General features: G+C 41.9%; 1 protein-coding gene across 1 annotated transcript in view; it reads left to right on the top strand.

Moving 5' to 3' along the window:
* PITX3 (paired like homeodomain 3) overlaps positions 1-26,028 on the top strand; it is a 159,141-nt gene extending 133,113 nt beyond the window's left edge. Inside the window, exons 3-4 of the mRNA XM_077454499.1 lie at positions 22,322-22,527; positions 24,653-26,028. Coding sequence (XP_077310625.1) covers positions 22,322-22,527; positions 24,653-25,216 — 770 coding nt within the window. The 3' untranslated portion in view covers positions 25,217-26,028. The remainder of the gene's footprint in view (positions 1-22,321; positions 22,528-24,652) is intronic.
* The last annotated feature ends 1,178 nt before the right edge of the window (positions 26,029-27,206 follow it).

A 27,206-nucleotide genomic window follows, 5' to 3' on the forward strand; every position in this document is an offset into this window, starting at 1 on the left:
GAAACCCAAAATGTCTTGAATCTTCAGATCACTACAGGAACTGCCAACGGAAGAAGTATAGTCAGCAAACTTCGCCCAAATTCTTTGATAGACTTTATTAGTACCTGGCCTTCTAGCATTCAGTAGAGTAGCGATGGCAGTACTTGGACACCCTAATGCATCCAACCTTCCCCTTTCAAGAACCAAACCATCAGATGAAGATGGGCCGGGCATGGGAGAGATGTTCCCTGTAGCAGGAGATCTGCCCTGGAAGGGAGAGGAACTGGATCCCGAAAACTCAGCTGCATTAGGAGCGGAAACCACGGCCTGTTGGGCCAAAATGGAGCAACCGTCACCACAATAACTTTCTCCCACCTGAGTCTTGAAAGGAATCGCAGGATGACCGGGACTGGGGGAAAGGCATAAGCCATGCGAAACCTCCACTGATCCGTCAGTGCATCCATACCGAAGGCCTGAGGACAATGACACCTCGTATAATATTTCTCCGGCTTGAAATTGCACGGGGAGGCAAATAGGTCCACTTCTGGCAGGATCCCCAGAGACAGAATCCATGTGAATATCTCGGGATGGAGAGACCACTCGTTGTTGTCCAGGGAGAACCTTAATAGGAGGTCCGCCTGGACATTCTGAATTCCGGGGAGATAAACCGCCGTCAGATTTGACAAGTTCATCTGAGCCCAAGACATGATCGGGCTCACTTCCCTCAGCAGAGAGAGACCGCGGGTGCCTCCTTGTCTCTTGATATAAGACTCTGCTGTCGTGTTGTCCATCCTTAGGAGAACCGAGGTCCCCGAAATCAGGTGAGAAAAGGCTTGAAGAGCACGGAGAGCAGCACGAAGCTCTAGAACATTGGATACTACCTCTTGGGCTGGAAATTCCCACACGCCCTGGGCTATTTCTGACAGACACAGGGCGCCCCAGCCCTTGTTGCTGGCGTCCGTCGTTACTGTGATCTAAGAGACGGGAGCTATGGAATGGCAATTGAGGAGGTTCTTTCGTTGGAGCCACCAGAAGAGACTCTCCCGCATGGAGGGGGTTATCCTGACCAGATGGTCTCGAGACCCCTGGTCCCATTGTAGAAGAAAACCCTTCTGAAAGGGACGCAACCTCCATTGTGCCCACTTTATCATGGGAGCTGTGAATACCATAGTGCCAATTATCTTGAGGCACTGCGAGGCCCTGAGAAGAAGAGAATGCAATGCAGGCCGAATCCTGTCTCGGATCACTGGAATTTTCTCCACCGGAAGGGAGATGGTACTTTCGACCGTGTTGAACTGGGCTCCGAGAAAAATCAAAGACTGAGTAGGGACCAGATGACTTTTTTCCCGGTTCAACAGTCAACCGAATTCCGTGAGTGTCGAGATGACTTGAGTTCGATGTAACAGTAGCTGTTCTCTGTTTTGGGAAAGCAATAGTAGATCGTCTAGGTAATGGTGTAATCGAATACCTTTGATCCTGATTAGTGCTACCACAGCCAGTAAGAGCTTCAAAAACACTCGAGGCGATGTTGTAAGCCCGAACGGGAGACATACAAATTGAAGATGTAATTCGCCCACTGCAAACCGAAGGTACCTCTGAAACTTTTGCGATCGGAACATGGAAATAAGCATCCTTCAAGTCTATGGAAATCAACCAGTCACCTGGTTGTATTGACTGACGTATTGTTAGTAATGTCTCCATCTTGAATTTTTCCTTCTTGATGAAGGAATTCAGATGCGTTAGGTCGATAACTGGTCTCCAGGAGCCATTCTTTTTGAGGACCATAAAGAGGGGGGAGTAGACCCCTTGAAATCTCTCTTTGGTTGGGACCGGAATGGCAGCGCCTTGAGCCAACAGGGAATCTGTGTAAGACAGGAGTACCTTTCTTTTTTTTTCTTCCACAAGTGGTAGGATTGTACCTTGATGTAGTTGACTTAGAGGATTTTTGGCTTGAAGACTGAGTCCTTCTCCAATTCTTCCTAAATTCCCGACCAGGCCTGTAACGGCGAGCATCTCTAGCACGCTCTTGTTCTTGTCTGGGCTGAACTTTCCTCTGACTCAAGAGGCGACGATCCTGGGGTAAGAACCCTGATTTACCCCCAGTAGCACTGGAAATGGCAGAATCAAGTTTGTTCCCGAAGAGGGAGGGTCCCTCAAAGGGAATCTTACACCATGCCTGTTTAGGGGCAGGATCTGCAACCCGCGGACGAAGCCACAGAGCGTGCTTCGCAGTAACTGAGGAGAGCATGACACGTGCCACTAGGCGGATAATATCAAGGGATGCTTCCCCCAAAATACTGATGCTAACTTCAGTTCATGTACTGGTGAATTCCGGATAAGTTCTTCCGAAACGCTTCCCAAAGCCGCACCAACATCATCCGTCCAAGACTCCATGGCTTTAGATAATGCTGCAAGAGCCAGAGCTGGCTTACAAGCCATGCCTGCGGTGATATAAATGCGCTTCAGGTCGGTGTCAATCTTCCTCTCTAAACCATCCTTGAACGAAACGGTATCTTCAAGAGGGAGTGTAACATGTCTGACTAGACGCATTAGGGCCGCATCAATAAGAGGGGCTGAATCCAGATATTTAACGTCCTCGCTTTTAAACGGGTACATTTTGGCAATCTTGGAAATTAAGGAGTTCTTCCTCTCCACTTTTCCCCATTCGTCTGAAATAATCTCACCGGGCTCACCCAAGAAGGGGAAATTCGGGCGATCCTTCTTAAGGGGTTTAAAGTACTTCCTCTGTTTAGAGGGTGCTTCAACTGGCTCTTCCCATTTTAGAGCGTCCTTGACTGCTCTGACTAACTGCGGGACAAGAGAAAAATCAAAACCTGCAGTTGAATCATCAATCTTACTGTCTGAAGATTCACTTGGAGAGACACTGGGTCTGGAGGGACCCGGAATTACAGGGTCTGCATCTACATCGACAGGAGCTGTAACGGATGGAGGGTTAAACATTCGATCAGACTCTGCTTTGTTCAGAGATTCTTGAACCACCTTCCTGACCAATGCTTCCACTTGCTGGTCTCCGGCTCCCCTTTCCTTCATAGCTCTGGAATAACAAGACTCACAGAGAGATTTACCGTCTGGAACGTGAGATTTACAACCCCAGCAGGCTTTCTCCGAGCGGCTGGAAAGGTGGGTTGAATGACGACCAGATCCAGATCTTGATCTATGGTGTCTGGAGGGTGATCTAGAGCGTCTAGAACTTGACGTAGAATGACGATGTTGTAACCTAGACTGGTCAGTATCTTTGCGTGCCGATAAATGACGTTCAGACCTAGAAGGGCTAAATAGAAAAGAAAAAACTACAGCAAGAAAACCAAAAGTAATTACCCAAAACAAACCCAGCAGAAGGAAATAATATTCCTACCTGCAGTGTAAGGGTTGGCCACTGGGGGGCGATGATACGTCCATAATGAGAAAGTCTGTATGCTGGAGAGATTCAAAACACCATAAGCACCTGACAGGAATCAAATAGTAGAGCTTACTGGCGAACAGAACATACCTCCAAGCAAGACACACAGCACACCAGGAAGCTGCCTTTCTCTCGCAGAGCGATCCCAACCATAGCTGTATCTGACAGCTATTTAAATGCTGGCGCCGATGGTGACGTCACCATGCCCCCCTGGCGTCGGTCAGCGGAGTTCATGCGCATGCACGATCACCGCCGTCTTCCGAAAACTGCGCAAGCCTCGATCCGAACGAGGCACGCGCCTGCGCAGAACGAACGGAAGAGGCGGCGGATTGGAACGCAAATGCGCTCCAGCCGCCATACATACCAGGAAATGGAAAGAAGGAGATGACAAACAACACACACAAACAGGCTGCCATAATGATAATGATTAAAATCAATACGATACCGCCACGGCACGATCCCGATCCATCCTGACTGGGGGTACTCCACCCACTGCACGAACGGGACATCAAAATAGAGGCCTCCTGCTAATAGCAAAGGATGTATGGCCAAATTGCCGCTTGCCTGCCAATGGCAGGTTAGTAAGCTCTTCATGGCATCGCATATATATCGCCCGTTTCCACCCGGCTAATAGCTGGGACTGCTGGAATCCATAATCACCCTCAGGATCTTCGTGCAAACAGGACTGGACCGGAACTCTTCGTAAGGTAAGCAAACACCTTGGTCCTAGGAGGAGGACAAAAAAGGAACACAGTCTCTGTTCAGAAGCAAAGATTTATGGGAGTGGGGTCCTATGAGGTATGAGAGGCGGGATTAACCCATACGTAGGCTGCCATGGAGTCTGTCAGGAAAGCAATATTTTTCATCCGAGTTTCTCATCATGTGTACTAGGCTTTAGAATAAAAGCTGCTAGATACAACACTCTTTACATAGGCCTAAAAATTAGCAAAATCAGGAAATCATATTGTGTGTTTTCTTATTGTCATAAGCTAATGGCACTGTATTTTGGACACAGAGGGAGATTGTTCTAAGAATGAAGGCACACAGAAATATTGTGAGGCTCCATGCACACTAGCTTAATAAAATGCTCCTAGCTACAGATTTTGAGATTATTTTTCTCTGCTTCTTGAAATAGTGTTATCCTACAGTATGTGACAATGCACATTATTTTAGTCTAGAGAAATTTTTGAAGCTTCAGCTTCTAAGGAGCAGAAAAAAATCCTTTTTTTTTTTTGCATTTTTGGGATTGATTTGCGAGCAGAAAAAAACGCTCACAGCTCCTACAAGCTCCTAAACGCTGCTAAGCACCAGTTTCCAACAGTTATTTTTCTTCCCAGCTGGCATTCCTAACAACCAGTGAATAGCTGGTTGTTAAGGAGCGGGTCGGAAAGCCGCCTGCCATGTCCGTAACAATGGATGACTAATCAGCTGTTGGTTGAATGTAAACAAAAGAATTGCCGGGAATTAAAACTTGAAAAAAGAAATGCGCCCCCCCCAATCCATACTGGGCCCTCATACTAGTACCTCATACTAATTTACATGGGGAGCAGTGATCCGGGGGCCCCCTTGTTAAGGGGGCTTCCAGCTTCCAATAAGGGCCCCACCTGCAGACCCCCACATCCACCAGCCAGGGTTATGGAGAAGAGGCCCTTGTCCCCATCAACATGGAACAAGATGTTTTGGGGGAGCTCTCCCTGCCCCAAAGCACATCCCCCATGTTGAAAATTTGAAATGCGTTGGGTAATCTCTGTTTGCCACCAACATATGGCTTGACAGAGAAAGATGGTTATCTTTGACCAAATTGTTGTAACCGCTTTAATTGTTTTAACATTGTATATGGGTCATAATTTTAACTTGTACCAATAAAGTTTATTATTTTTTCATACTTGAAGTTGTTGATGCCCTTTAACCTCCCTGGCGGTACGATTATTTCGGATTTTAGGTGCTAAAAGCGGTACCATTATTTTGCATGAAAATTTGGCGTTTTATATTGTAGTCCTGCAATTCTTAGGAATAACTCTCTTAAATCTGTCCAAACCAGAGTCTAGCAGACATCCCGGGTATAATAAAGTTTGAAAAATGAAATCATAAATTATAATATAATAAATAACTATAAATAATTGTACCAAATAATAATATAACAATAATAAAAATTATTCAATAATGTAAGCAAATCAAAAACACAGAAATTTGCTCAGTTGCAGAATTGTCACTGTCATTACTTTTCAGTATTTGATGACGGATCTCCCCACAAATCGCTATCCCTCAATTCTGCGAGTGATTCCAATTTATTATCGCTGTTTTCTAGCTGGTCTAAAACCATTTTTGATGTAAAGTGACAGTTTTGGTTGCTATGGACAATCTCCAGTTTCCAGGCATAAAGAACAGTTTTTATTATATAAAACTGCATGCAGGACACTGGGCAGACCACTAGGGACAAAGGGGATGTGAAATATTTACATACAGCAATGTAATCTGTAAGATTACATTATACTGTATGTTTACTGTTTGTTTCCCTTTTTGAATTTGGCGCCGATCTCCGTCCCCGTGCGTCGCAACGTTCGCAGGGAACGGAGATCGGCGATGTGATGCATCGAGCGAGACACGGCTCGCTCGTACAGCGGGGAGACAACGCTGGATCTGAGGGAGAAGGTAAGTAAACCTCCTCCTGGATCCAGCGATGCAGTCCCGAGTCTGGCTCAGGGATACCGCTTTTGGTATGAAAATTCCACCCCGAGCCAGACTCGGGAATACCGTCAGGGGGGTTAATATCCCATTGAGAAGTTTTGGTCTTTTAGTGTTCTGTATTAAGGGCACTTTCACACTTTCACATCAGCGCTGTTTTTAGCGGCACATGATCATCGTTTTTGCAGAGCATTTTGGCCGCTAACGGGGAGCTTTTAAACCCTGCTAGAGGCTAAAAAAGGGTTAAAACTGCCCGTAAAGCGCCACTTTTCAGGCACTTTACATGCACTATTTTTAGAGCTAAAGTGCCTGAAAAATTCCTTCAGTGTGAAAGGGGTCTTAGGGATGTGGGCACTCTACTTCCCCCTATAATCAACAATTTACTCATATGGTATATGGTTTGGTATGGTTCAGGAGGGGGAGGGGGGGGGGGGTGAGGGTCTGGTATAGATTTTAGGGGGAGACCCCACACCATTTTTTAAATTTTGCCCTTAAAACCCTCACACAAGTTTTTTTTTTTTTTTTTTTTTATTTATGTCGGTATTCTTTTGTTTACAAGCAGGGAATCCCGGTGACAGCTGATGATTCATGAGTTGTTAAGAATGTGGCGGCGACCGGCTCCTTTACAACCCACTAGTCACTGCTAACACACCTGCACAAAAAGTGCTAAATGCTGGACCAAAAATGCTAAATATGAGTGTTTTTGTCTCGGAATTCTTCTGCCATTTTTTACAGTAGCTAGTGTGCATGGAGCCTGAAACTGTGAAAACATATTAGTGTGCCTTCATTCACAGAGGGATCTATACCTTGTGAAATGTTACAATTGAGTTACAGTACTTTCCTTAGCTCAGGGCAGAACATATTCACACAGACAGATACAGTGTAAATTAACTTACTGGCCAGTGCAGAGTTCCCCACATAGTTATTTTATACATCCCTACAATATCAACTGCATGTATCACTAAATAAATATAAAAGTGTGCATTTTTTTTTGTAAATTGACTTTAAAAATGTATCAAATTTTATCAATTTTTTTATGGTATTTACCTCACAGTATTAATGAATTTATGGTGTTTACCTTAAATTCAATATTCACCAGTGCTAAATTGTGGTCATATATGACTGTGAAGAAAATCACATGAGGTTCAGTGGGAACTGAACCCAGTGCAGCTGGAAACCAACCATAACTGGAAGATATGGATACCAAAATTTACACCAAAAGATACCAGCGCTCAATAGGTTAAAATGAACAGTTTATTCGATAAGGATCATGTAGACACGGTAATCCAAATGTCAAAGCACTTATAATATTGAGAAGGATAGCTTGTGGGTCACTCTGGTCCCCAAGCCTGACTACCCACCACAGCCTGCACCAGCATGGAGCTTCCGTGGACCGCTGCCTTCTCCTCATCCATCACCAGCACGCCTAGCTGCCTACAGTTCGCCGGTGAGTGAGTCCCTAGTTCGGCTCAGAAAAGTGGGTACATTGGCACCACCCCCACTGCCAGGTTCTTTCCATCCGTGGATGCCATCAGCTCCTCCTTTATCTGGGGACCTTCCAGCGTCACTGTAAGCTTTTATCTCCTATCCTTCTCAATATTATAAGTGCTTTGACATTTGGATTACTGTTTCTAAATGATCATTATTGAATAAATTGTTCATATTATTGCATATCTGCAATTGAAAAACGTTTTAACCTATTGAGCACTGGTATCTTTTGTTGTCAATATTTTACTGCAATAATTGTTAGTGAGCACACTGCTGCTTATTATTTGGTGACCAACTCCTTTCATTGATAATCCTACAAGTATATAAAAATGCCTCATGCAGGACCTTCCTGGGAACTCCAAATTGCCATCTGACTACCATTCGGACCATTCCATGACTCCCATCGACTTTGATACCCTCAAACATAAAGAAGAAAAATCATTATAATGTTTTTTACACTGTCTGACCCATCATTTGGATAAAGTGGAGATAGATTTTCTCTCCTGTCAGGGTGTTATTGCTGTCTGTGCCCCCGTTAGGGAGATTTACCTTCTCTATTTGTCCTGTTTACTGTTATTATTGAAAGTGATCTCCCAGCAGGGGGGTGGCTATCCCCGCCTACCCTCAGGAGAACACAGTGGCTCCCCAGTGACTGTGTTGATGAGGAAATCAAGGTACTTTCTTTCCTGCAACCAGTTTGCTCCATCTATGGCCACTTGGACAGGCTTGTCTAGGTTTTGTGAACTAGCAAACTTGACCAACTTGTAGTTTTTGTTCAGGGACAATGGTGAAAGTTGTTTCTTTGTCTGTGTAACATTTCTTAAGATTTGCATTCATTCTTGTCCTGGAAGCAGGGAGTGAGAGGAAATCTCAAATAGTGGGTATGTCCCCTCTTAGGCTGGCCATACATTACATCATATGTATGTATATTATCAGGGCTTTTTTCAGGTTGAACTTGGTGGAACTCAGTTCCACCAACTCTATCTCAGACGCTTTGGTGCTTGCTCACCACAATCACTTGTAAACACAGAAGTCTGGTTTCTGTGTTTACAAGTGACAGTTCTGCAGTCTGTGTGTAACCCCCCTGAATTCTGCACTATGTAATGCAATACTGGTATTTAATGCCTTTAAGACCCTCCTACTGTTTGTGAAATCTGACCACACCCACTATTTGATGTGATTTGGAGGGTGTTTGTGGGGGAGGAGTTTAGGGGGGTTGTGGTTGAGTTCCAGCACCTATTGTTTGAGAAAAAAAAGCCCTGTATATTATACATACATACATGCATTATATTATGTATATTATACATTACCAAAACCATATAATATGAGGTCAAGCCTAAACACTTTCAATTTGTATGGAATCAGCCCCTTGCACTACATAGTTGAAGGCAAATCTAAAGGAAATTGAATAAGAAAATTGTATAATGTATGGCCAGCCTAAAGCTTCAGACACACAGTACGATTGTTGGCCAACCGAGCGTCTGATTTTTGTCAAAAGGATCTTGTCATGCATACAAACGGTACACAATTGTCGTGCCACAAACACAAACGTAGTTACATACTACAAGGAATTTCAGCTCCTGAGCGCCACCCTTTGGGCCCCTTCTGCTAATTTCGTGTTTGGTGAGCAATGATTCCGAGCATGCATGTTTGTACTTTTGACTTTTGTGTGATGGATTTGTGTACTGACCATACAAAAATCTGACGACAAACCGCTGTCCACCGAAAGTTTACTGGCCTTTCATCAGACATTTGTTGGCGGAAAATTGGACAACAATTGTTAAAATGAGCATACTAATGGTAAGATTTTAGGACAACAGTCTGTCAACAGACAATCCCCTGCCAACAATCGTACCATGTGTACGAAGCTTTAGACATGGCAGAAAATATAAACTGTGCCAAGGCTTTGGGGTTGATTTACTATAACTGGAGAGTGCAAAGTTGATGCAGCTGTGCATGGTAACCAATTAGCTTATAACTTCAGCCTGTTCAATTAAAGTGTTCGTAAAGCTTTCCTTTTTTTAATAAAAAAAACAAACATGTTATACTAATGCTGGCCATACACTATATGAAAAATCGGCCCAAAATTCTGTCATTTAGACAGTTTGTTTGTTTTCCGGCAAGTTAATGGGCACAAAATTGATAATCGTCGGGATGTTTTTGAGCCGAAAAAACGAAGGACAAGTTTGGAAATTTTCTGCCGAACGAATGATAAATTGAAAGGTTAATGTGTTTCCCATCTGAACTGCACTAGGTATATGTAAAAAAACAAACAAAAAATGCATTCATTTATGTCCACTGAACGATTTATTACATGATGGCACTATCGTTTGCGCTCACGGCCGAATGTCTTTCGAAAATGGGTTCAGTTGATTTTTTGTTTAGTGTATGGCCAGTGGCCCCTATCCTCCTCTTCTGGGGTGCCCCGTTTTCACTCCTGGCTCCTCCTCATCATCTGGTGCCCACGCGGAGAGACGATTTCCATGGGGGCACCTGTGCGGGCGCGCCCCGCCCCCTTCTCCCGTGTTACTGGATTTGATTGACAACAGTGGAAGCCAATGTCTCCTGCTGCTATCAATCTATCCAATGAAGACAGAGAAAGTGGCTGGTGCAGCTGGGCTCATGCACACTGCTGAAATGGATGGGTTCAGGTAAGAAAAAGGTGGGCTCTGGGGGCAGCAAAGACGGTTTTTCACCTCAATGCATAGAATGCATTAAGGTGAAAAATCATGGGACTTTACAACCCCTTTAATGCCCTGTACACACGGTCGGACATTCTGACCACAAAATCCGTCAGATTTTTTCCGACGGATTTTAGCGAAAACATGTGTTGCATACACACGGTCAGACAAAGTTGTCGGAAAATCCGATTGTTCTGAAGGAGGTGACATCAAACACGTACGTCGGGACTATAAACAGGCCAGTAGCCAATAGCTTTCGTCTCTTAGTTTATTCTGAGCATGCGTGGCACTTTGTTCGTCGGAATTGTCTATTGTCTATTTTGTTGTCGGAAAATTTTAAATCCTGCTCTCAAACTTCGGATTTCGACAACATACACACGGTCCGTTTTCCGTTGGAAAATCCGACCGTGTGTATGGGGCATTAGATTTGATTTAAAAAAAAAACTGGAAGCTGATTGTTTTCTATGCAGAGCTGTGCCAGATTTGGCACTCTCCAGTTTTAGTAAATCAACCCCTGTGTCTTAAAGAAGAAAGATGTAATAGGTAGTAGCTGTGTTCTTATAACTATAAATATATCTCTGTGCTGGTCTGGTTTGAAACTGCTGCAACTGAAATCTTGGAAGAGATAAAATAAACAAAAATTACTAATGGTGTGCTGTTCCTTTAAATTAGTGAACTCATGTGATGATATACAACAACAAGCAATGTAGGTGAATAGATTGATAGAATCACTTCTATAACGAGTGCTCAAACAAATAATATATATAAATCTACTCTAATTCTTCACTAGTAAAAAAAAAATCCAGTAAATAATGCATTGTGCAAAAAAAAAATATTCAGAATGTGCTAAAAAATATGTACAGTATATTAAACTCAAGTCCATAAAGTTCACACATAAAATGTATATAACGAATGATGTGTAAATATATTCCACTCCATCTTTGCCAGTTCTCAAAGGGAATGATAAAGTGCTCCGTCCACAAGAAAAAAGGATGGCCTCTTACCAGATCAGATGGATGCCTATTAGACCCCTTTCACACTGAGGTGCTTTTCAGCATTTTAGAGCTACACAGTGCCTGTAAATCACCTGAAAAGCACCGGAAAAAAAAGTCCTGCAGGCAGCATCTTTCAGGCACTGCCCCTGCCCATTGAAATTAATGGGTAACGCTTTCGAAGTGCCTGAAAAACGCTTTGGAAGCACTGCAGCATGGGCTCTTTTAACCCTTTCTTCAGCCTCTAGTCCGGGTTAAAAGCCTTACTGCTGGTGGGCGAAAAGCACCACTAAAACTACGGTAACGTGCTGCTAAAACTAGCAATGCTTTACTGATAATGGACCCCGCCCCAGTGTGAAAGTAGCCTTACAGAGATCAGACGAGCTTGTGCAGGAGTAATCACAGGGGTGGAGATTTCAAACAGCATGTCTTGCTATGCTTGCAGGGATGAACTTCATGTATTCAGGGATCATAAATGGAAAGGGAGAAGCCTGATAGTGCAAATCAGCCAACTTTTTATTAAAAGATACATATGTAGCACTAACCCCCGAAAGAGCTGCTGGTTATTTTTGGGCTTACAGTTCCCTTCCGTTCTCCTTGTGACACGTCTAGAGGTTGTCCCGTGGTAGATGGCCCAGTAACTTGAGACTGACAATAGATCCAGTTGAATGGATTTTATTTGCAAATGTCAACCATTGAACAGTCTTTTAACTTGGGATCAGAGGATTGGAAAGGAAAACTCAGGTACTCTCAATGTCAAAGTCTATAAACGTTAAGGAACTTGCTTACTTTGACTGCATCCAGAGAATAGCCATTTGCAGCTGGATGAACACTCAGGTTGGACAGTCCCTCTCTCACAAGGCCTAGCAGCCAACAAGGTGCTTACTCAGGAACAAAGTCTTTATCACCGACATTGTTGCAGAACACGTAGGAAACTAAGCTGTAGAACACTTGTAGGATACCTGGATCTTTCAGCCCACTTGGCGATATCCCCTCGGTTACTTCAGCCCTTCCAGGCTCTTGTTAAGAAACCAACCTCACGCGTGGTATTCTTCTAAAGAGTCCTCCCCTGGAATGCTCGAAGTATACTGGGTCTCTCCCGGACCAGAGGCAGCACCCATCCACCTCAGAATCCTTCCTCAGTTCCCTTGCCTTAGGCTAGCCAGCCCCGAGGCATCAAAGTCGGGTGGAACCGCACCCCAGGCCATAGCCTTCCTCGGGGCTGGTCAGGAGGACCAGGACCATATACTCAGCACAGCATACTGGACCAAAACCCAGAACCACGTGACGTCCATGTCTTAAATACCCTCTCCCAGAGGGCACAGCAGGAGGAACACTCCCACTGGCCTGACTCCGAGAGGGAATAATTCAAGCGCCTAACCAGACCATAGTTCCACACCTGACACCAGACACAGTGCCCCCTGTGGCCAGGCTGAACATCTCACGGTCCAGTCAGACTGACACAGAGCCAAATATAGTCAAATAGGCCCAAACCAAACTATAGTTTGTGTAAAGCTTTAACTTTGAAAAACATAGCGCATGCTCTTCAGGAGCCCGCCGCTACACACAAGATACACTTACATTGAGGTTAAAAAATTCAAGCATGATTTGTTTCCCTAGCGGTGGTGTTAACCTGCCAGCTAGCTCAGATAGCATTGCAAATACTCTCCGATGTATTCTGTGATGGTAAATTAGGAGGGGTAAGATGGTGTCAACCATTATGTCACTACAGCACCCTTCACTACTTATGTGTCTATTAGTGTCTACTTATGTCAACTATTAGGTGTGTGACTGGCTTATACATTTCCTTTAAGGGGAGTATGAGACATACAGCAGGAGCACAGTAGATGTCCAGCTTTCTCTTTTGTTACATGACAATTATGAGACACTTGATGACTGGCCCTCACCAACAGCTTATTTTGTACTGTTTTCTTTTCCAGGCAGCTTAATTGTGTTATTTTGTAATCTCCCCTCAGATAAAAATATCTTTTAGTTCTGCCTGAGCTTTCCTCATTAAATGAAGCCAAATGCTAATAACACCACAGTGAATCTATAACAGAGCCAGGCACATGGGCCAAGTATTTTTATTTTATCCCCAGTGCTTAAAGAGGATATTTCACCAAAATTATTTCCACTGAGTTTTTTTAAAAGGTCATGCAATGAAAGACTGACGACTCTGAAATACATTTCTAATACGTAGGTGACCATTGCATTCTTTCCTGGTGGTTAGCTGAAAGCAGTGTAGCAACCCTGGGATATGTATTATCTATCCCCTTTACACATAGAATATTCCCAGTGAGAAGATCTCTGAATAACTTTTATGTTATCTTTTAATATGAAGAAAAAAGTTTGGCGACACACAAGATGATCTGATTATGAATCCTTTGTCCTATTTAGCAGAGACAGTGGTAAAATGAGTGCTATGAAGGCGAATATAACTGAGTCAAGTGGTGGGCTTTAATCCCTTGGCACCGGCTGTACGCAGATATACATCCTCTGGGTGCATGGTCCTTAGTGCAGAGGGGCTGCATATCTGCGTGAATTGCTGCCTATACACCTGTGCTGAGAGTGTGAGCGCTGCGCACTCCCAGTACAGTCACCATCGACTAACCAACAGCAACGAGCAATCAGGAGTTTTCAGACCGCGTGACCGCTGTGACAGCCAATCACGTGCTCTTAAGCCGCGCCCCCTCTCCCAGCATCATAAACCTCTTGAAGAGGTTAAAGAAGCCCTGTCATTTTGCCCTTAAAGGAGGAGCAGAGCCAAAGCTCTTTTGGCCCTACTTGTGCTGTAGCTCACAGGAGACCACTTAGTTTTGGAATATGCAGTTCAGTTTTGGGCACCAGTTCTCAAAAAGGATATCGGTGAACTGGAGAAAGTGCAGAGAAGGGCAACCAAACTGATAAGAGGCATGGAGGAACTCAGCTATGAGCAAAGATTACAGGAACTGAATTTATTCACTCTTGATAAGAGGAGATTAAGGGGGGATATGATCAACATGTACAAATATATAAGGGGTCCATATAGGGAACTTGGTGTCGAGTTATTCACCTTACAGTCAACAAAGAGGACAAGGGGGCACTCTTTACGTCTAGAGGAAAAGAGATTTCATCTCCAAATACGGAAAGGTTTCTTCACAGTAAGAGCTATGAAAATGTGAAATAGACTCCCTGCAGAGGTGGTTCTGGCCAGCTCAGTGGATTGCTTTAAGAAAGGCCTGTATTATTTCCTAAGTGTACATAATATAACTGGGTACTAACATTTATAGGTAAAGTTGATCTGGGGAAAATCCGATTGCCTCTCGGGGGATCAGGAAGGAATTTTTTCCCCTGCTTTAGCAAATTGGATCATGCTCTGCTGGGGTTTTTTGCCTTCCTCTGGATCAACTATGGGTATAGAATTGGCAATATGGGCTGGTATGATATTTATTATATAATTTTATTTTTATTTTTTATTTATATATTTTTTATTTTTTTTGTGGTTGAACTGGATGGACTTGTGTCTTTTTTTAACCTGACTAACTATGTAACTATGTAACCATGTTTTGCACTCCTGTGACTGTCCTGTGCCACTGACATTGATTGCTCAGCCGGTCCAGACTCTGGAGGCATAGGGGCTCAATTCACTAAAGAATATCTCATGAGATAATTGAATCACAAGACACATTTCCCCAATTATCTATGAGATGCTGAAAATGTCAGTTCACTATCACCTCATGAGTTATTTACCTCACAAACCAAAAACATGAGGTAAATAACTCTTAAAACAGCGTTAAAGTCAATTCACTAAGGAAATAAATAAAATCATGAATTAAGTAGTGGTCCAGGCATGAGGTATTTAAGGAATGTAAAAAAATAATAGCCAGTTTGGAGGAGTCTCTAGCTTTGTTGGATCAGTTTCTCAACAGTAATGCATAGAAACCTAAATGTAGAAAAAACACAAAATCATTGGGGCTAATTTACCTAAAGTATAACTAAAGGCAAAACTTTTGGATAAAGTGGAGATAGATTAGCACCTCTGTCAGGTTTTTATTTCTTACTGCGCCCCCGGGAGATTTACCCTCTCTATTTGAGCTGTTTACCATTATCATTGAAAGTGAAAGAAAATCCCAAATTTTGGGTTGTCCCCAGGAAAGTAATAGAGGGGAAATCTTCCAATGGCGACCTGGGGTCCCCAAGGGATTCTTTAACATTTTAGGGATTTCCTCTCACTTCCTGTTTTGGCTATGTGACAGAAGTGAAAGCAAATCTCCCCAATGACAAAACTTTTTTATTGGTGGAAAAACTGTATACTATATATACTGTATGAGTGTGAATTTTAAAACTATTTTCATTCAATATTTTACATTTATAAAGATATTTTGTATTTACTTAATGCAACTTTGGTTGTTTTTGATAAGCCACCCGTGTCCTGTGAAAGCAGCTTACATTTGACTGCTATTCCAGTCACCTTTTTTCTTTTGTATTAATACCTATGCTGCAGGTACCGCACTGACTTGAGTGAGTTGCCATATTTTTTGCAGTTTGAACCATTTTACCTCTTTATTAGCACTAAAAACGAGAGGGGGTTAAAATTCTGATTCTGAATATCACGTCATGATGAGATAAAAAAACACATGGTTTCATGAGTAAAATACCTCACATTTTGATGAAATAAACTCATGATTTATGCTAGTAGTGTTTTCTTTTTTGTGAATTGCAAAAAAAATGTGTGAAAAAATCTATGAGTTGTTTTATCTCAGATTTTAAGAGTAAAAAAACTCTTTGTAAATTGAGCCCCCTGTCTTTAATGCTCGGCACTCCAGTAAGTGCTGGAGGGGCAAAGCACAGAGCGGTGACTGTCAGTCATAGGCTCTCTGCCCACTGAAGACCGAAAACTGAACGATCAGCGGTCTTTGATCACTCAGTTCTCAGTGTAGAGGCGGTGGGGGATCAGATCGATGCAGCATCCTCCTAGGCTAAGGTGAGTACATACATTCGTTTTTTTCAAAACCTGCACTTCTTTTTTAACACCTCATTTACCATTACCAAATCTGCATAATAGTCAGGAGATTTGTACATGCTAAATAGCCTGTGTAGTTTGATCTCCTGCTATGCAGATCTATTTGAAAGACACACATATCTAAATAAGTAAAGCTGGTCATACACTAGCAGAATTTAGATACGTTTAGGCACCTCAAGTACTTGGCTGTTCATTCATTTAATTGGCTTGAATATTAATTTACTCTGGCCATTGAAAAGAATGAACGCTGAAGCGATTGATACACCTAGCGCTTTTAGATGCATGGGGCAGTGCCATGCACTCCATGGCCACCGACACACATTCATGCAGTCTAGGACTAGGCGCTGCCCCCAATTGGATGGGAGTTCAGCACCCGGGCCGACACCGCATTACCAAGGGCCATCGCAGGGGTCCCTGGACGCACCAGGTGCTAGGGTAGACAGGACCCACCCAGGATTATACATCTAAGGTGGTAGATAATTTGATTGTCTACCTGTATCTCATTATATATGCGTTTATGGTATATGTCATTATAATATCACAATATATATATTTTTTTGTAGAAATAGATAAATGTAGATATCTCCTTCATAAATATCCCTGAGGAAAGGTTACATAGCTGAAATGCATTGGGTTGAATGGAGAAAACCATCTAACAATTTATCACACACCTTGACGTCTGTATCAATAGCCATGTTTTTTATCTTTATGTAATTATGATTGTCTTGTATCATGTTTTCTTACATGATTTGAATACTTTTTAATAAACTGTTATATTTTTAAACAAATTGGCCTGCCATTAAAATCGCAGTTTCCTATGGGGGTGTAAACCTTTTTTTCACAATTGGTACTAAGGGGCCCACAGTGTGCCAAGAAAATATTCCCCACACCATTACGCCACCACCAGCCTGAACTGTTGATACAGGGCAGGATGGATCCATGTTTTCATGTTGTTTACACCAATTTCCGACCCTACCATCTGAATGGTGCAGCTGAAATCGAGACTCATCAGACCGGGAAATGTTTTTCCAATCTTCTATTTTCCAATTTTGGTGAACTTGTGCGAATTGTAGCCTCAGTTTCATGTTCATAGCTGACAGGCATGGCACCCTGTGTGGTCTTCTGCTGCTGTAACCCATTTGCTTCAAGGTTAAATATGTTGTGCATTCAGAGATGGTATTCTGCATACCTTGGTTGTAACGAGTGGTTATTTTAGTTACTGTTGCCTTTCTATTATCGCAAACAGTCTGCCCATTCTCCTCTAACCTCTGACATCAACAAGGCATTTTTCGTCTACACAACTGCTGATCACTAGATATTTTCTCTTTTTCGGACCATTCTCTGTAGACCCTAGAGATGGTTGTGTGTGTAAATCCCAGTAGATCAGCAGTTTTTAAAATACTCAGACCAGCCTGTCTGACACCAACAACCATGCCGTGTTCAAAGTCACTAATATCCCCTTTATTCCCCATTCTGATGCTCGGTTTGAACTTCAGCAAGTCATCTTCAACAGGTCTAGATGTCTATAGGCATCAAAATGCCACCATATGATTAGCTGATTAGCAATTTGTGTTACTAAGCAATTGAACAGGTGTACCTAATAAAGTGGCCAGTGCGTGTATATACTAATTGTGCCACAGACGTTAGATATCACCACAAATGGCAGAGTGAGATCACTTCTAGGGCCATCAGCCATCAGCCACAGGTAACTGAAAATTAATAGCTTATAAAGGCTTTTAAATTGTTGCCTATGGACAATTTTGGGTACTGTTGTTTTTCGCCATTTCACATGTTCATAATTTTAACTAAGGCTTGTCATGTTTGTCACCCACTTTAGCCCCTAGGCACCAACGGTATGCAAATATGTGGCCTCTCGGCTGGTGGGCCTTGGTGCAGAGAAGCCACATATTTGTGTAACAATTTGCAGACAAAGCTATGCTTGGTACGCACGCCCTGCGTGCTCTCAGCCTAGTTACCATCGGTTAACGGAAAGCTCCCGGTCGCTTTTTCCGATCATGTGACTGCCGTGACATTTGGCTCGCATGAGGGTCACATGATCATAATCTGCCTCCTGGCATCTGAAACCCCTTAAAGGGCCGGGAGGCACCAGCATAAAGGGGTTAAATTATAATGAAGTCAAAGGGAAACACAGAATAGTGATCCTCTGTGACAGTGGTCATCAACCCTGTCCTCAGGGCCCACTAACAGGCCAGGTTTGCAAGATAACTGAACTCATTTGCTGCTCAGTGATTGCAGTATTCTAGTCTGCATCTGCCCAAGGTAATACATAAAACCTGGCCTGTTAGTGGGCCCTGAGGACAGGGTTGATGACCACTGATCTATGTTGCATCTAAAAGATACACAAATCTGAAAAACAAATGTGTGTTCTTTAATTGATTCTTTCAATAGACTTGCTTACAGTGTATATGCATCTTTTACTATGGTAAAAATACAATTAGGCTACTTTCACACTGAGACGTTTTACAGACATTTTAGCACTAAAAACAGCGACTGCAAAGTGCTTCTAAAGCGACTCTCCTGTCACTCCAGTGTGAGAGCCTGAGTGCTTGTGAGAACATTAAAAAAAGTCCTGCTAGCAGTTTCTTTAGGGGTTTGGAATGCATAGGCGGCGCTGCTGAATCGCCTGCAAATTGCGTTGGCAGTGTCGCTTTGCAGGCGCTATTAACCCCTTTTTCGACCGCTAGCGGGGGTTAAAAGCTCTCAGCTAGGGGCCGATTAGGGCAGCTAAAATGATGGTAAAACTCAGCTAAAAGTGTGAAAGTGGCCTTAATTGCAATGCATGCATGTAAAGCATTCATATAGGAATGAATGGGATTTAACTTGGCATGCATTTTCCTGCAGTAAAATGCATGCGTTAAACTGCAGGAAACTGGATGAGTTTGGGGATACAGAATCATTAATGGGAAATTTTTCTAGTGCTGCATAGATCACTAAAAGAAGCATGATCATTTAAAATATTGTTAGAATATACTCAGAATATACACATAATATGCATATATTTATATCATAGTAGTTGTTCAATGGGTTTTGTCAAAGAGAAGGATAATGCATGTTTGATTTTAAATAATAATAAAAAAAAACATTAATTTCATTCTTTTTCTATTAGGTTACATATCTAAAAAAAAAAAGGGCAATAGTGTTTGCAAATGACTGCAGATATAATTCTCTAAAGAACACAGCATTAAATATTTAGAACCTAAGAAGTGTCTGTGTATAAGAGGCAGATCAAGCATATTAACATTTGCTGGCTTTTAAACTACTTGCTGATGCTCCAGTGTGACATAGAATTTGGTCTCGGGGTGTTAGCAATAAAAAATACTTACTATTTTTTTTATAAATCAATATATAGATATCCTATCTATAAAACTAAGTTAAAATAAATATACTCTGCTTATGTTCAAAAATTACTTACAAGCTTAGCAGCTCAGTCCAGCACTGTGCATGTCTGCAGCAGCTCTTCTTACAAGTCCCCACTCTCAGAAGTTTGGCTGAGAGCCATTGGCTCCTGCTGCTGTCAAAACCTATGAGTCAAAACCTATGAGTAGAGAGCAGGTGGCAGGGCTGAGTCGGGGTGTATGCCTCAATAGACGCAGACAAGCTGAGAAGAAAAGCCAGCATGAGCGCCCCCCATAGGAAAATACTTTCTTTAGGGGCACTCAGCCAAAGGGAGGAGCCAGGAGTGCTGGCGGGGGAACCAAAAAGAGGAGAATCAGGCTACTCTGTGCAAAACCATTTAACAGGGCAAGTAAGCATAACATGTTTACTATTTTCCTAATCTTCCTTTCCTAATGTATCTAAACATACATGTTTATTCTTTCACTTTCATTGCCTTCATATTTCCAAAATCTCCAACACACATCTTTAAAAAATCTAAATCAAACTCTTATTAAAATTATTATATTAATATTAATTATTATAAACATTGGGAACGCAGACATGCAGCTACCTAAGATTATGAGACTATTATAGTTTCTGGTGCTAAAAGCCCACTAATATTCATTTCATTTTAGGAGTTTGGGGCACTGGAAAGAGCTATGAGTAGCAGTACTAGAGAATGGAGTTACTGATTTGACTTACTCCAAGCCAGGGATGTTCAACCCACAGCCCAAGAGAGTTAAACATGTGGCCTGGGTATGTCTGGAGGGATGCTGTGCATGGCATAGCAGCCTTGGCGGTAGCCAGTGCCGACATGTCAGGCCCATGCACATCTGGAGGGATGTCATGTTTGGCCTAGCAGTCGCGGTGGTGGCTGGTACAGACAAGCCGGGTACAGGCATGACTTTAGGGATGCTGAAGATGCCATGTTAGGCATAGTACCAGCTGCAGTTAATGCAGAATTTAAACACTGCATGGCCAGATCTAGGGAGGTGCTGGGTTAGGCTGTGCCCCCCCCCAGATTTCAGTTGCTTCCCCCTCCCCAAAGCCCCTGCCTAAACTCCCCTCTACCTCCCCTTACAGCACACAACTTTTTCTACTCATCAGCTATTCTTAAGCTAGGTAGACACACTCAGTTTTCCTTCATTCAACCCAGTGGGCTGAATGGAAAAAAACAAACTGACAGATCGCTGCTGGCTGCTTGACGGATAATGGTAACCGTAAAGTATTTTATGTGTGGTCAAGACAATTCCCCTTCTTCCAATTTGGGCCAGAAAGGTCAAAAGGTTGGATGCCCGACTTACTTATTTGTGTGTCTAAATTTCAGCTTGAACTTTTGAGCTCTGTGAACTGCAGGCTTTTTTACAACAGGCAGTAAGAAAAACTATTTTGCCACGTACACACGATCGGACTTTCCGACGGGATATGTTGGATGTGAGCTTGTTGGCTGAAAGTCCGACCGTGTGTATGCTCCATCGAACATTTGTTGTCTGACTGTCTGCCAACAAATGTTGGCTAGCAGGTTCTCAAATTTTCCTACAACAAAGCTTTCCGATCATGTGTACAAAAGATCGTTGCACAAAAGTTCACGCATGCTCAGAATCAATTACGAGCCGAAAGCGATCGGTCTTCTAAAACTAGCGTTTGTAATGGAGATATCACATGACTATAGAACTTCCTTTTTATCGGCTCGCCGTACATCTTGTATGTCACTACATTCGTAATTGTTGGCCAACATTTATGTGACCGTGTGTATGCAAGACAAGTTGGAGCCAACAACCTTCGAACAAAATTCCATGGTTTTGTTGTCGGAAAGTCTGATTGTGTGTATGGGGCATTACACTTAATCCCTAACACCAATTCACTAACCCTTTTTCATATTCATGTCTCTTGTCTTTAGATTATGTCCATACCTGAGAAATCATTAGGTTTGTAGACCAAACCTAAAAGGTAAAACACAAGTCACCTTTATTGCAAGTACAGAAAGTGAGATTAACTTTTCTTTTAAAGCCTGTCAGCAGTCATGAAAAAGTAAAGTCGGCTGATCCCTGCTGAAATTTAAGCTGTGAGTGGCATTGCTGACACCACCCGCCTCAACAAAAGTTGATTTTTATATTGCTTTTTATCAAAGCAGCTGAGTGCAAAATTGCCAGTCAAACAGTAACTGAATCCAATCAAATGCAGTCACTGTTCACATATTCAGCAGCTGGCTGCAGAATACAATAGCCAGCACGTGAGATACATTCCTCCATATTGTTTAGTGTGTATGAGGGAATCAACTGATTTCCCTCGTTCAGCCCGATGTATGGACAGCCTTAGAATGATTGTCAGTCATGTAGTAGTTAAGGGTGTATACCCTGTTTCCCCGAAAATAAGACCTAGCGTGATTGTTGGTGATGGCTGCAATATAAGCCCTACCCCACAAATTAGCTCTAGTTAAAGTCCTTGTAGGTCTTATTTTCAGGGTAAGGCTTATTTTTGGGGAAACAGGGTAGGGCTTATTTGGGGGGTAGGGCTTAAATTGCAGCCATCACTGACAATCACGCTAGGTCCTATTTTCGGGGAAATAGGGTAGGAGCCCTACATATATATATGAGCAAGTCTAATATAGCTGTGAAACATTCATGTCTGTGTCATGTTGTTTAACAGAAGTCTTAATAAATTATTATTTTTATAGACACAGAAAAGTCTCAACAAAACCAAACAGATGACTCCAATCCTGAAGATGGATCACTTAAGAAGAAACAAAGGAGGCAGAGGACACATTTTACTAGTCAACAACTCCAAGAGCTTGAGGCAACCTTCCAGAGGAACCGTTACCCAGACATGAGCACCAGGGAGGAAATCGCAGTTTGGACCAATCTCACAGAGGCCAGAGTTAGGGTGAGATGCAAAATTATTACTAATGTTAGTAGTACAAATGTGGTAACTTAACCACTTCAATACCAGGCACTTTCTCCCCTTCCTGCCCAGGACAATTTTCAGCTTTCTGCACTGTAACATTTTGAATGCCAATTGCGTGGTCATGTAACACTATACCCAAACTACATTTTTTAAAATTTTCTTCCCACAAATAGAGCTTTCTTTTGGTGGTATTTGATCACCTCTGTGGTTTTACATTTTTGCACTATAAACAAAAAAAGAACAACAATTTTGAAAAAAAAAAAACTGATGGGCACTGATAGGCAACACTGAGAGGCGACACTGATAGGCCGGCACTGATGGGCACAGATAGGTGGCACTGGATAGGTGGCACTGATGAGGAGCTACTGACAGGCATGATTGACTGGCATCTGAAGGGCACTGACAGGCATTACTGATGGGGCATTGATTGGCACTTTTATTGGCAATGATTGGCACTGTTGTGGGCACTGTTTGCCACTTTTATGGGCACTGGCAGGCGTTTATCATGGGGCACAGGCTGGCAGGTGATGGGCACCTATTGGCAGCTGGATGGGCACATCTGATGGGGGCTGCACTGATAATCAATGTGCTGATTATCAGCACCCACCCCCCCTCCCCCCCCAACAGGGAGACCCGCCAATTGGCTCTCCCATTCAGCATGAACCAAGGAATTTACAGGCACTTCCTGGTTCACGCGATGAACAGCTGTGATTGGCCACAGCTGATCACATGGTAAGAAGCCTCTGTCAGAGGCTCCATACCATGATCGGAGTTGCGGTGTGTCAGACTGACACACAGCACCCCCAATCGCCTCACTGTTCGCCCCCGCATTCACATTCCGGTTATCCTCATCATCATATGATGTCCGATCAGGATAACGAAACCACTTTGCTGCTGTCATATTACTATATGGCGGGCAGTACATGGTTGAAGAGGAACTGCAGTCTGCTCACATCATTTGTAGTAAAACGTATTCTTATATGCCATTCTGAAGCTTCCCTCCAACAACTTTGCATATCTATTTTATATATACTGTGATTCTGTACTTGATAGATATGCTGCAGAAATCTCCCTCCACTTAGTATGGCTGCAATTATTTTAACTGTGGGTAGCTGAAACTGCTGCCTGTTCACTTTCTGGATTTACACAGACACACACCTCCAGCTCTGCAGCTCACATTGGCTCTCTTATGATTCATCCCTCCTCCCTTCCTGGCAAACTCTCACGAGAGTGAGAGAGAGAGAGAGAGCTGTGCATGATGTCATAAGCCTAGGTTTTTACCAGAAAAGAAACAAGAAGTGGGCTATATAAAGTATTTACTGGCAGAAAAAAATGTTTTACCATCCAAAGTTAAAACAACAAGGGCAGAAGATGTAATAGATGGAAAGTTTAAAAAACGACTAAAGGTCCGCTTTAAACAATTTCTACATCATTTCTACTAAAATTTAGGCAGGGTATTATAGAAAAAATTTACAGTAATGCAGGACAAAATGTTGCTTTTGGTTCATGTATTTCTTTTCTGATAGCAAAGAGGAAAAAACTTACATTAGCTGAACAGTGTTGTACACTTTGCATGTTTTAATTTATTCAGTAGTTTTAGATTTCTATGCATTTGTGCAATAAACATAAAAAAAAGTTCAATGCCTAATTAGAATCTATGTAATTATCTGGCTTCGGTAAAGTCAAACCAGATGGATGCAACCACCTGCACTGTTTATTGAATAAGTCCATAAGGCTAGTGCTGTGAATCACAGGCAATGTAAAAATTGCCCAACATACACAAAGCATAGTACTAAGGGCTAAATTTAGTAGAAAACAAAGCTGACATTCAGAATAAATGTTTACATTTGCATAACTCCTTAAACCTTCAGATTACACATAACAGTGAAAATGGTACTATACTAAATTGGCTGTATGATATTTAGATCTGATCAGTAGGATACAATGCACTATATAATTACTTTATAGAGTGATAATGGCCACATCTGTACACGTTCCTAAATATCCTAAAACATCTTACCTAATAGTAAGTGCATATTAATTTATAATAGTGTCACCAATATTTTCTTCATTATGATGAAACAATAAATTATTTTCATTTTAGGTATGGTTCAAGAACCGGAGAGCCAAGTGGAGAAAACGAGAACGAAATCAGCAAGCTGAACTTTGCAAGAATAGCTTTGGAGCCCAGTTTAATGGACTTATGCAGCCCTATGATGACATGTACTCTGGATACTCTTATAACAACTGGGCTACCAAAAGTCTTGCAACTAGTCCCCTCTCTGCTAAAAGCTTTCCATTTTTTAACTCCATGAATGTAAGTCCTTTGTCATCCCAACCAATGTTCTCTCCACCCAACTCAATAGCCTCTATGACCATGCCTTCTTCTATGGTTCCATCAGCAGTGACTGGAGTTCCAGGCTCTAGCCTTAATAATTTGGGGAATATCAACAACCTTAACAGCCCCAGTCTCAATTCTGCTGTCTCAGCCAGTGCCTGCCCCTATGCCTCTTCAGCGAGTCCCTACATGTACAGGGACACATGCAACTCAAGCCTTGCAAGTTTAAGGCTGAAAGCTAAACAACATGCTAACTTCACGTACCCAGCAGTACAGACTCCGGCTTCAAATCTAAGCCCATGTCAGTATGCTGTGGACCGGCCAGTATGAACGACCACATACCAAAGACTCAATGGTAGCCATAATACAGAAGACCTTATTGTCCTGCAGTGGATGCCTTTTTAAAAGTCAAAAACAAAGGGCATAACATTTTTCTGAGGAACCATTTCCATTTTGAAAATGACAAAACTGCAGACTTTATTATAATTTGGTTTCAAGAGGACATTCTTTATGAATTGCTCAGAGGAAGACAGTGTTTCCAATCCAAAGAAAAACTGAATTCCAAGATCTTGAGTACTCTTGGTTCACAAGGCAAGCTGTTTAATTGTTGTGCAGTTTTGATTGAACAGGAATTTGTCAGGCTCCCCTTATTTTGTACAGTTTACCTAAACTAGAGTCGTAAAATATGTAATAGAATATTTCAATGCAAAAAAGTCACCAAGTCTACTTATTTATCACAAGGATAATCCAAACAGCCAACAGTACAGAGCAACAAATGCTGCAAATATATGCAAATATATGCATGACTGTGGCAATTGTCCAGTGGGGAGCCACAAATGTAATCTAAGAAAATAGGATGTATATATATTATATAAAGTATAAGATGAACCATTTTTCTTGTTTTTGTATGTGAATTTATCTATAAAATAGAATTTAAACATAAGGCGATGCATGTCCCAGTTGAAGCAGACTCCCACAGCATTTTTGGCAATGATGTTTTGCAAGCCTGCTTCAGATACTTTGAAAGTGTAACTTTTAATAATGGTCATTTTTCTTTCAACAAGCTTCAGTGCCGCTCTCTGTCTTTTCTCCCCAAGTTCCATTTGAAACACACAAAAAAAATAAAATAAATGTTGCAGAAATCGGTTTCTGATTTGTAATTTTTATAAATATGTTTATTGGGTTTCATGTTCATATTATTTTAGCACTTTCTGTTTATGCAATAAAGGCATATTTGAAAGAAGTATAACAGTTAGGACTCCCGTTTGTACACTCCCTTTTCTTAGTATGTCATAGCTGAGCAGGTCTGAACGAAGAAAAAACTTCTAGCTGCTCTGTAATGTAAGGCAAACAAGGTGTTAATTTGTTCTATTTATCTCAAAATCTTTATATTTGTAATTCTATCTATCTATCTATCTATCTATCTATCTATCTATCTATCTATCTATCTATCCATCTATCTATCTATATATATTAACATTATATGTAGATTGTGCATTCTCATGGCTCTAGGGTAGAACTCTGCAAATGGCTTCCCATTTGATATGGGAATATCCATTATATGATGTGGTGCCAGAACAGGCAAGTAAATATACTTCTCTTTTACCATTTCTAAAAATTATTGCATGAGGGTCAAATTATACGAGTGTCCTTAAATTTCTGTGCTGATTTGGCAGCTGTTTTTCATAAGAAAATTAATAATCAAATTAGCATATGTGCATTGAAACAAACAGGTCTACTTTAAAACAGTGCTATTTGGACATGTAACATTAAAATGAGCCCTAGTCACAGAGTAAAACTTTATCAAATAGCAGATTTATCTATTATTAGAGATTATTAGGCTCTTTTCAGTTGTTTGCCAAGCTAACATTAGCTGCTTTTCCAAAAATAGACTGACCCTACAGTGCTCAGTTGATGAAGAACAAATAGAACCCACTAAAATACAGAAAGTAGAAAAAAGGTGTAGGGTGCTGGATCACAGTCATGTCTTAAAGCGGATATATATATATATATATATATATATATATATATATATATATATATATCTCAAAAATGAGGGGTGGTCTTTACTTTAAGGCCACCTTGTAAAAGTGGCTGGAACTCCACTTTAAACAGTGCAGGGAGACTGATACTCCATTTGAAGTTATCTCAAACGTGGGTGTGCAAGGAGGAAAGTGCCAAAAGCAGAACATATACATTCCAGATTAAATTATCTTCCAATTCTTATGTCCTGAAATTCCAACAAATTTCAGGGGTTCAAAGGATTCCCTTTCATTTGGGGCTTGTTACTGCCGAACAAGGGTGTACTGCACTGATAAAA

This window comes from Lithobates pipiens, unplaced genomic scaffold, assembly GCF_037356315.1.
Source record: "Lithobates pipiens isolate NorthernLeopardFrog02 unplaced genomic scaffold, aLitPip1_a1.2 Scaffold_25, whole genome shotgun sequence".
NCBI lineage: Eukaryota > Metazoa > Chordata > Amphibia > Anura > Ranidae > Lithobates > Lithobates pipiens.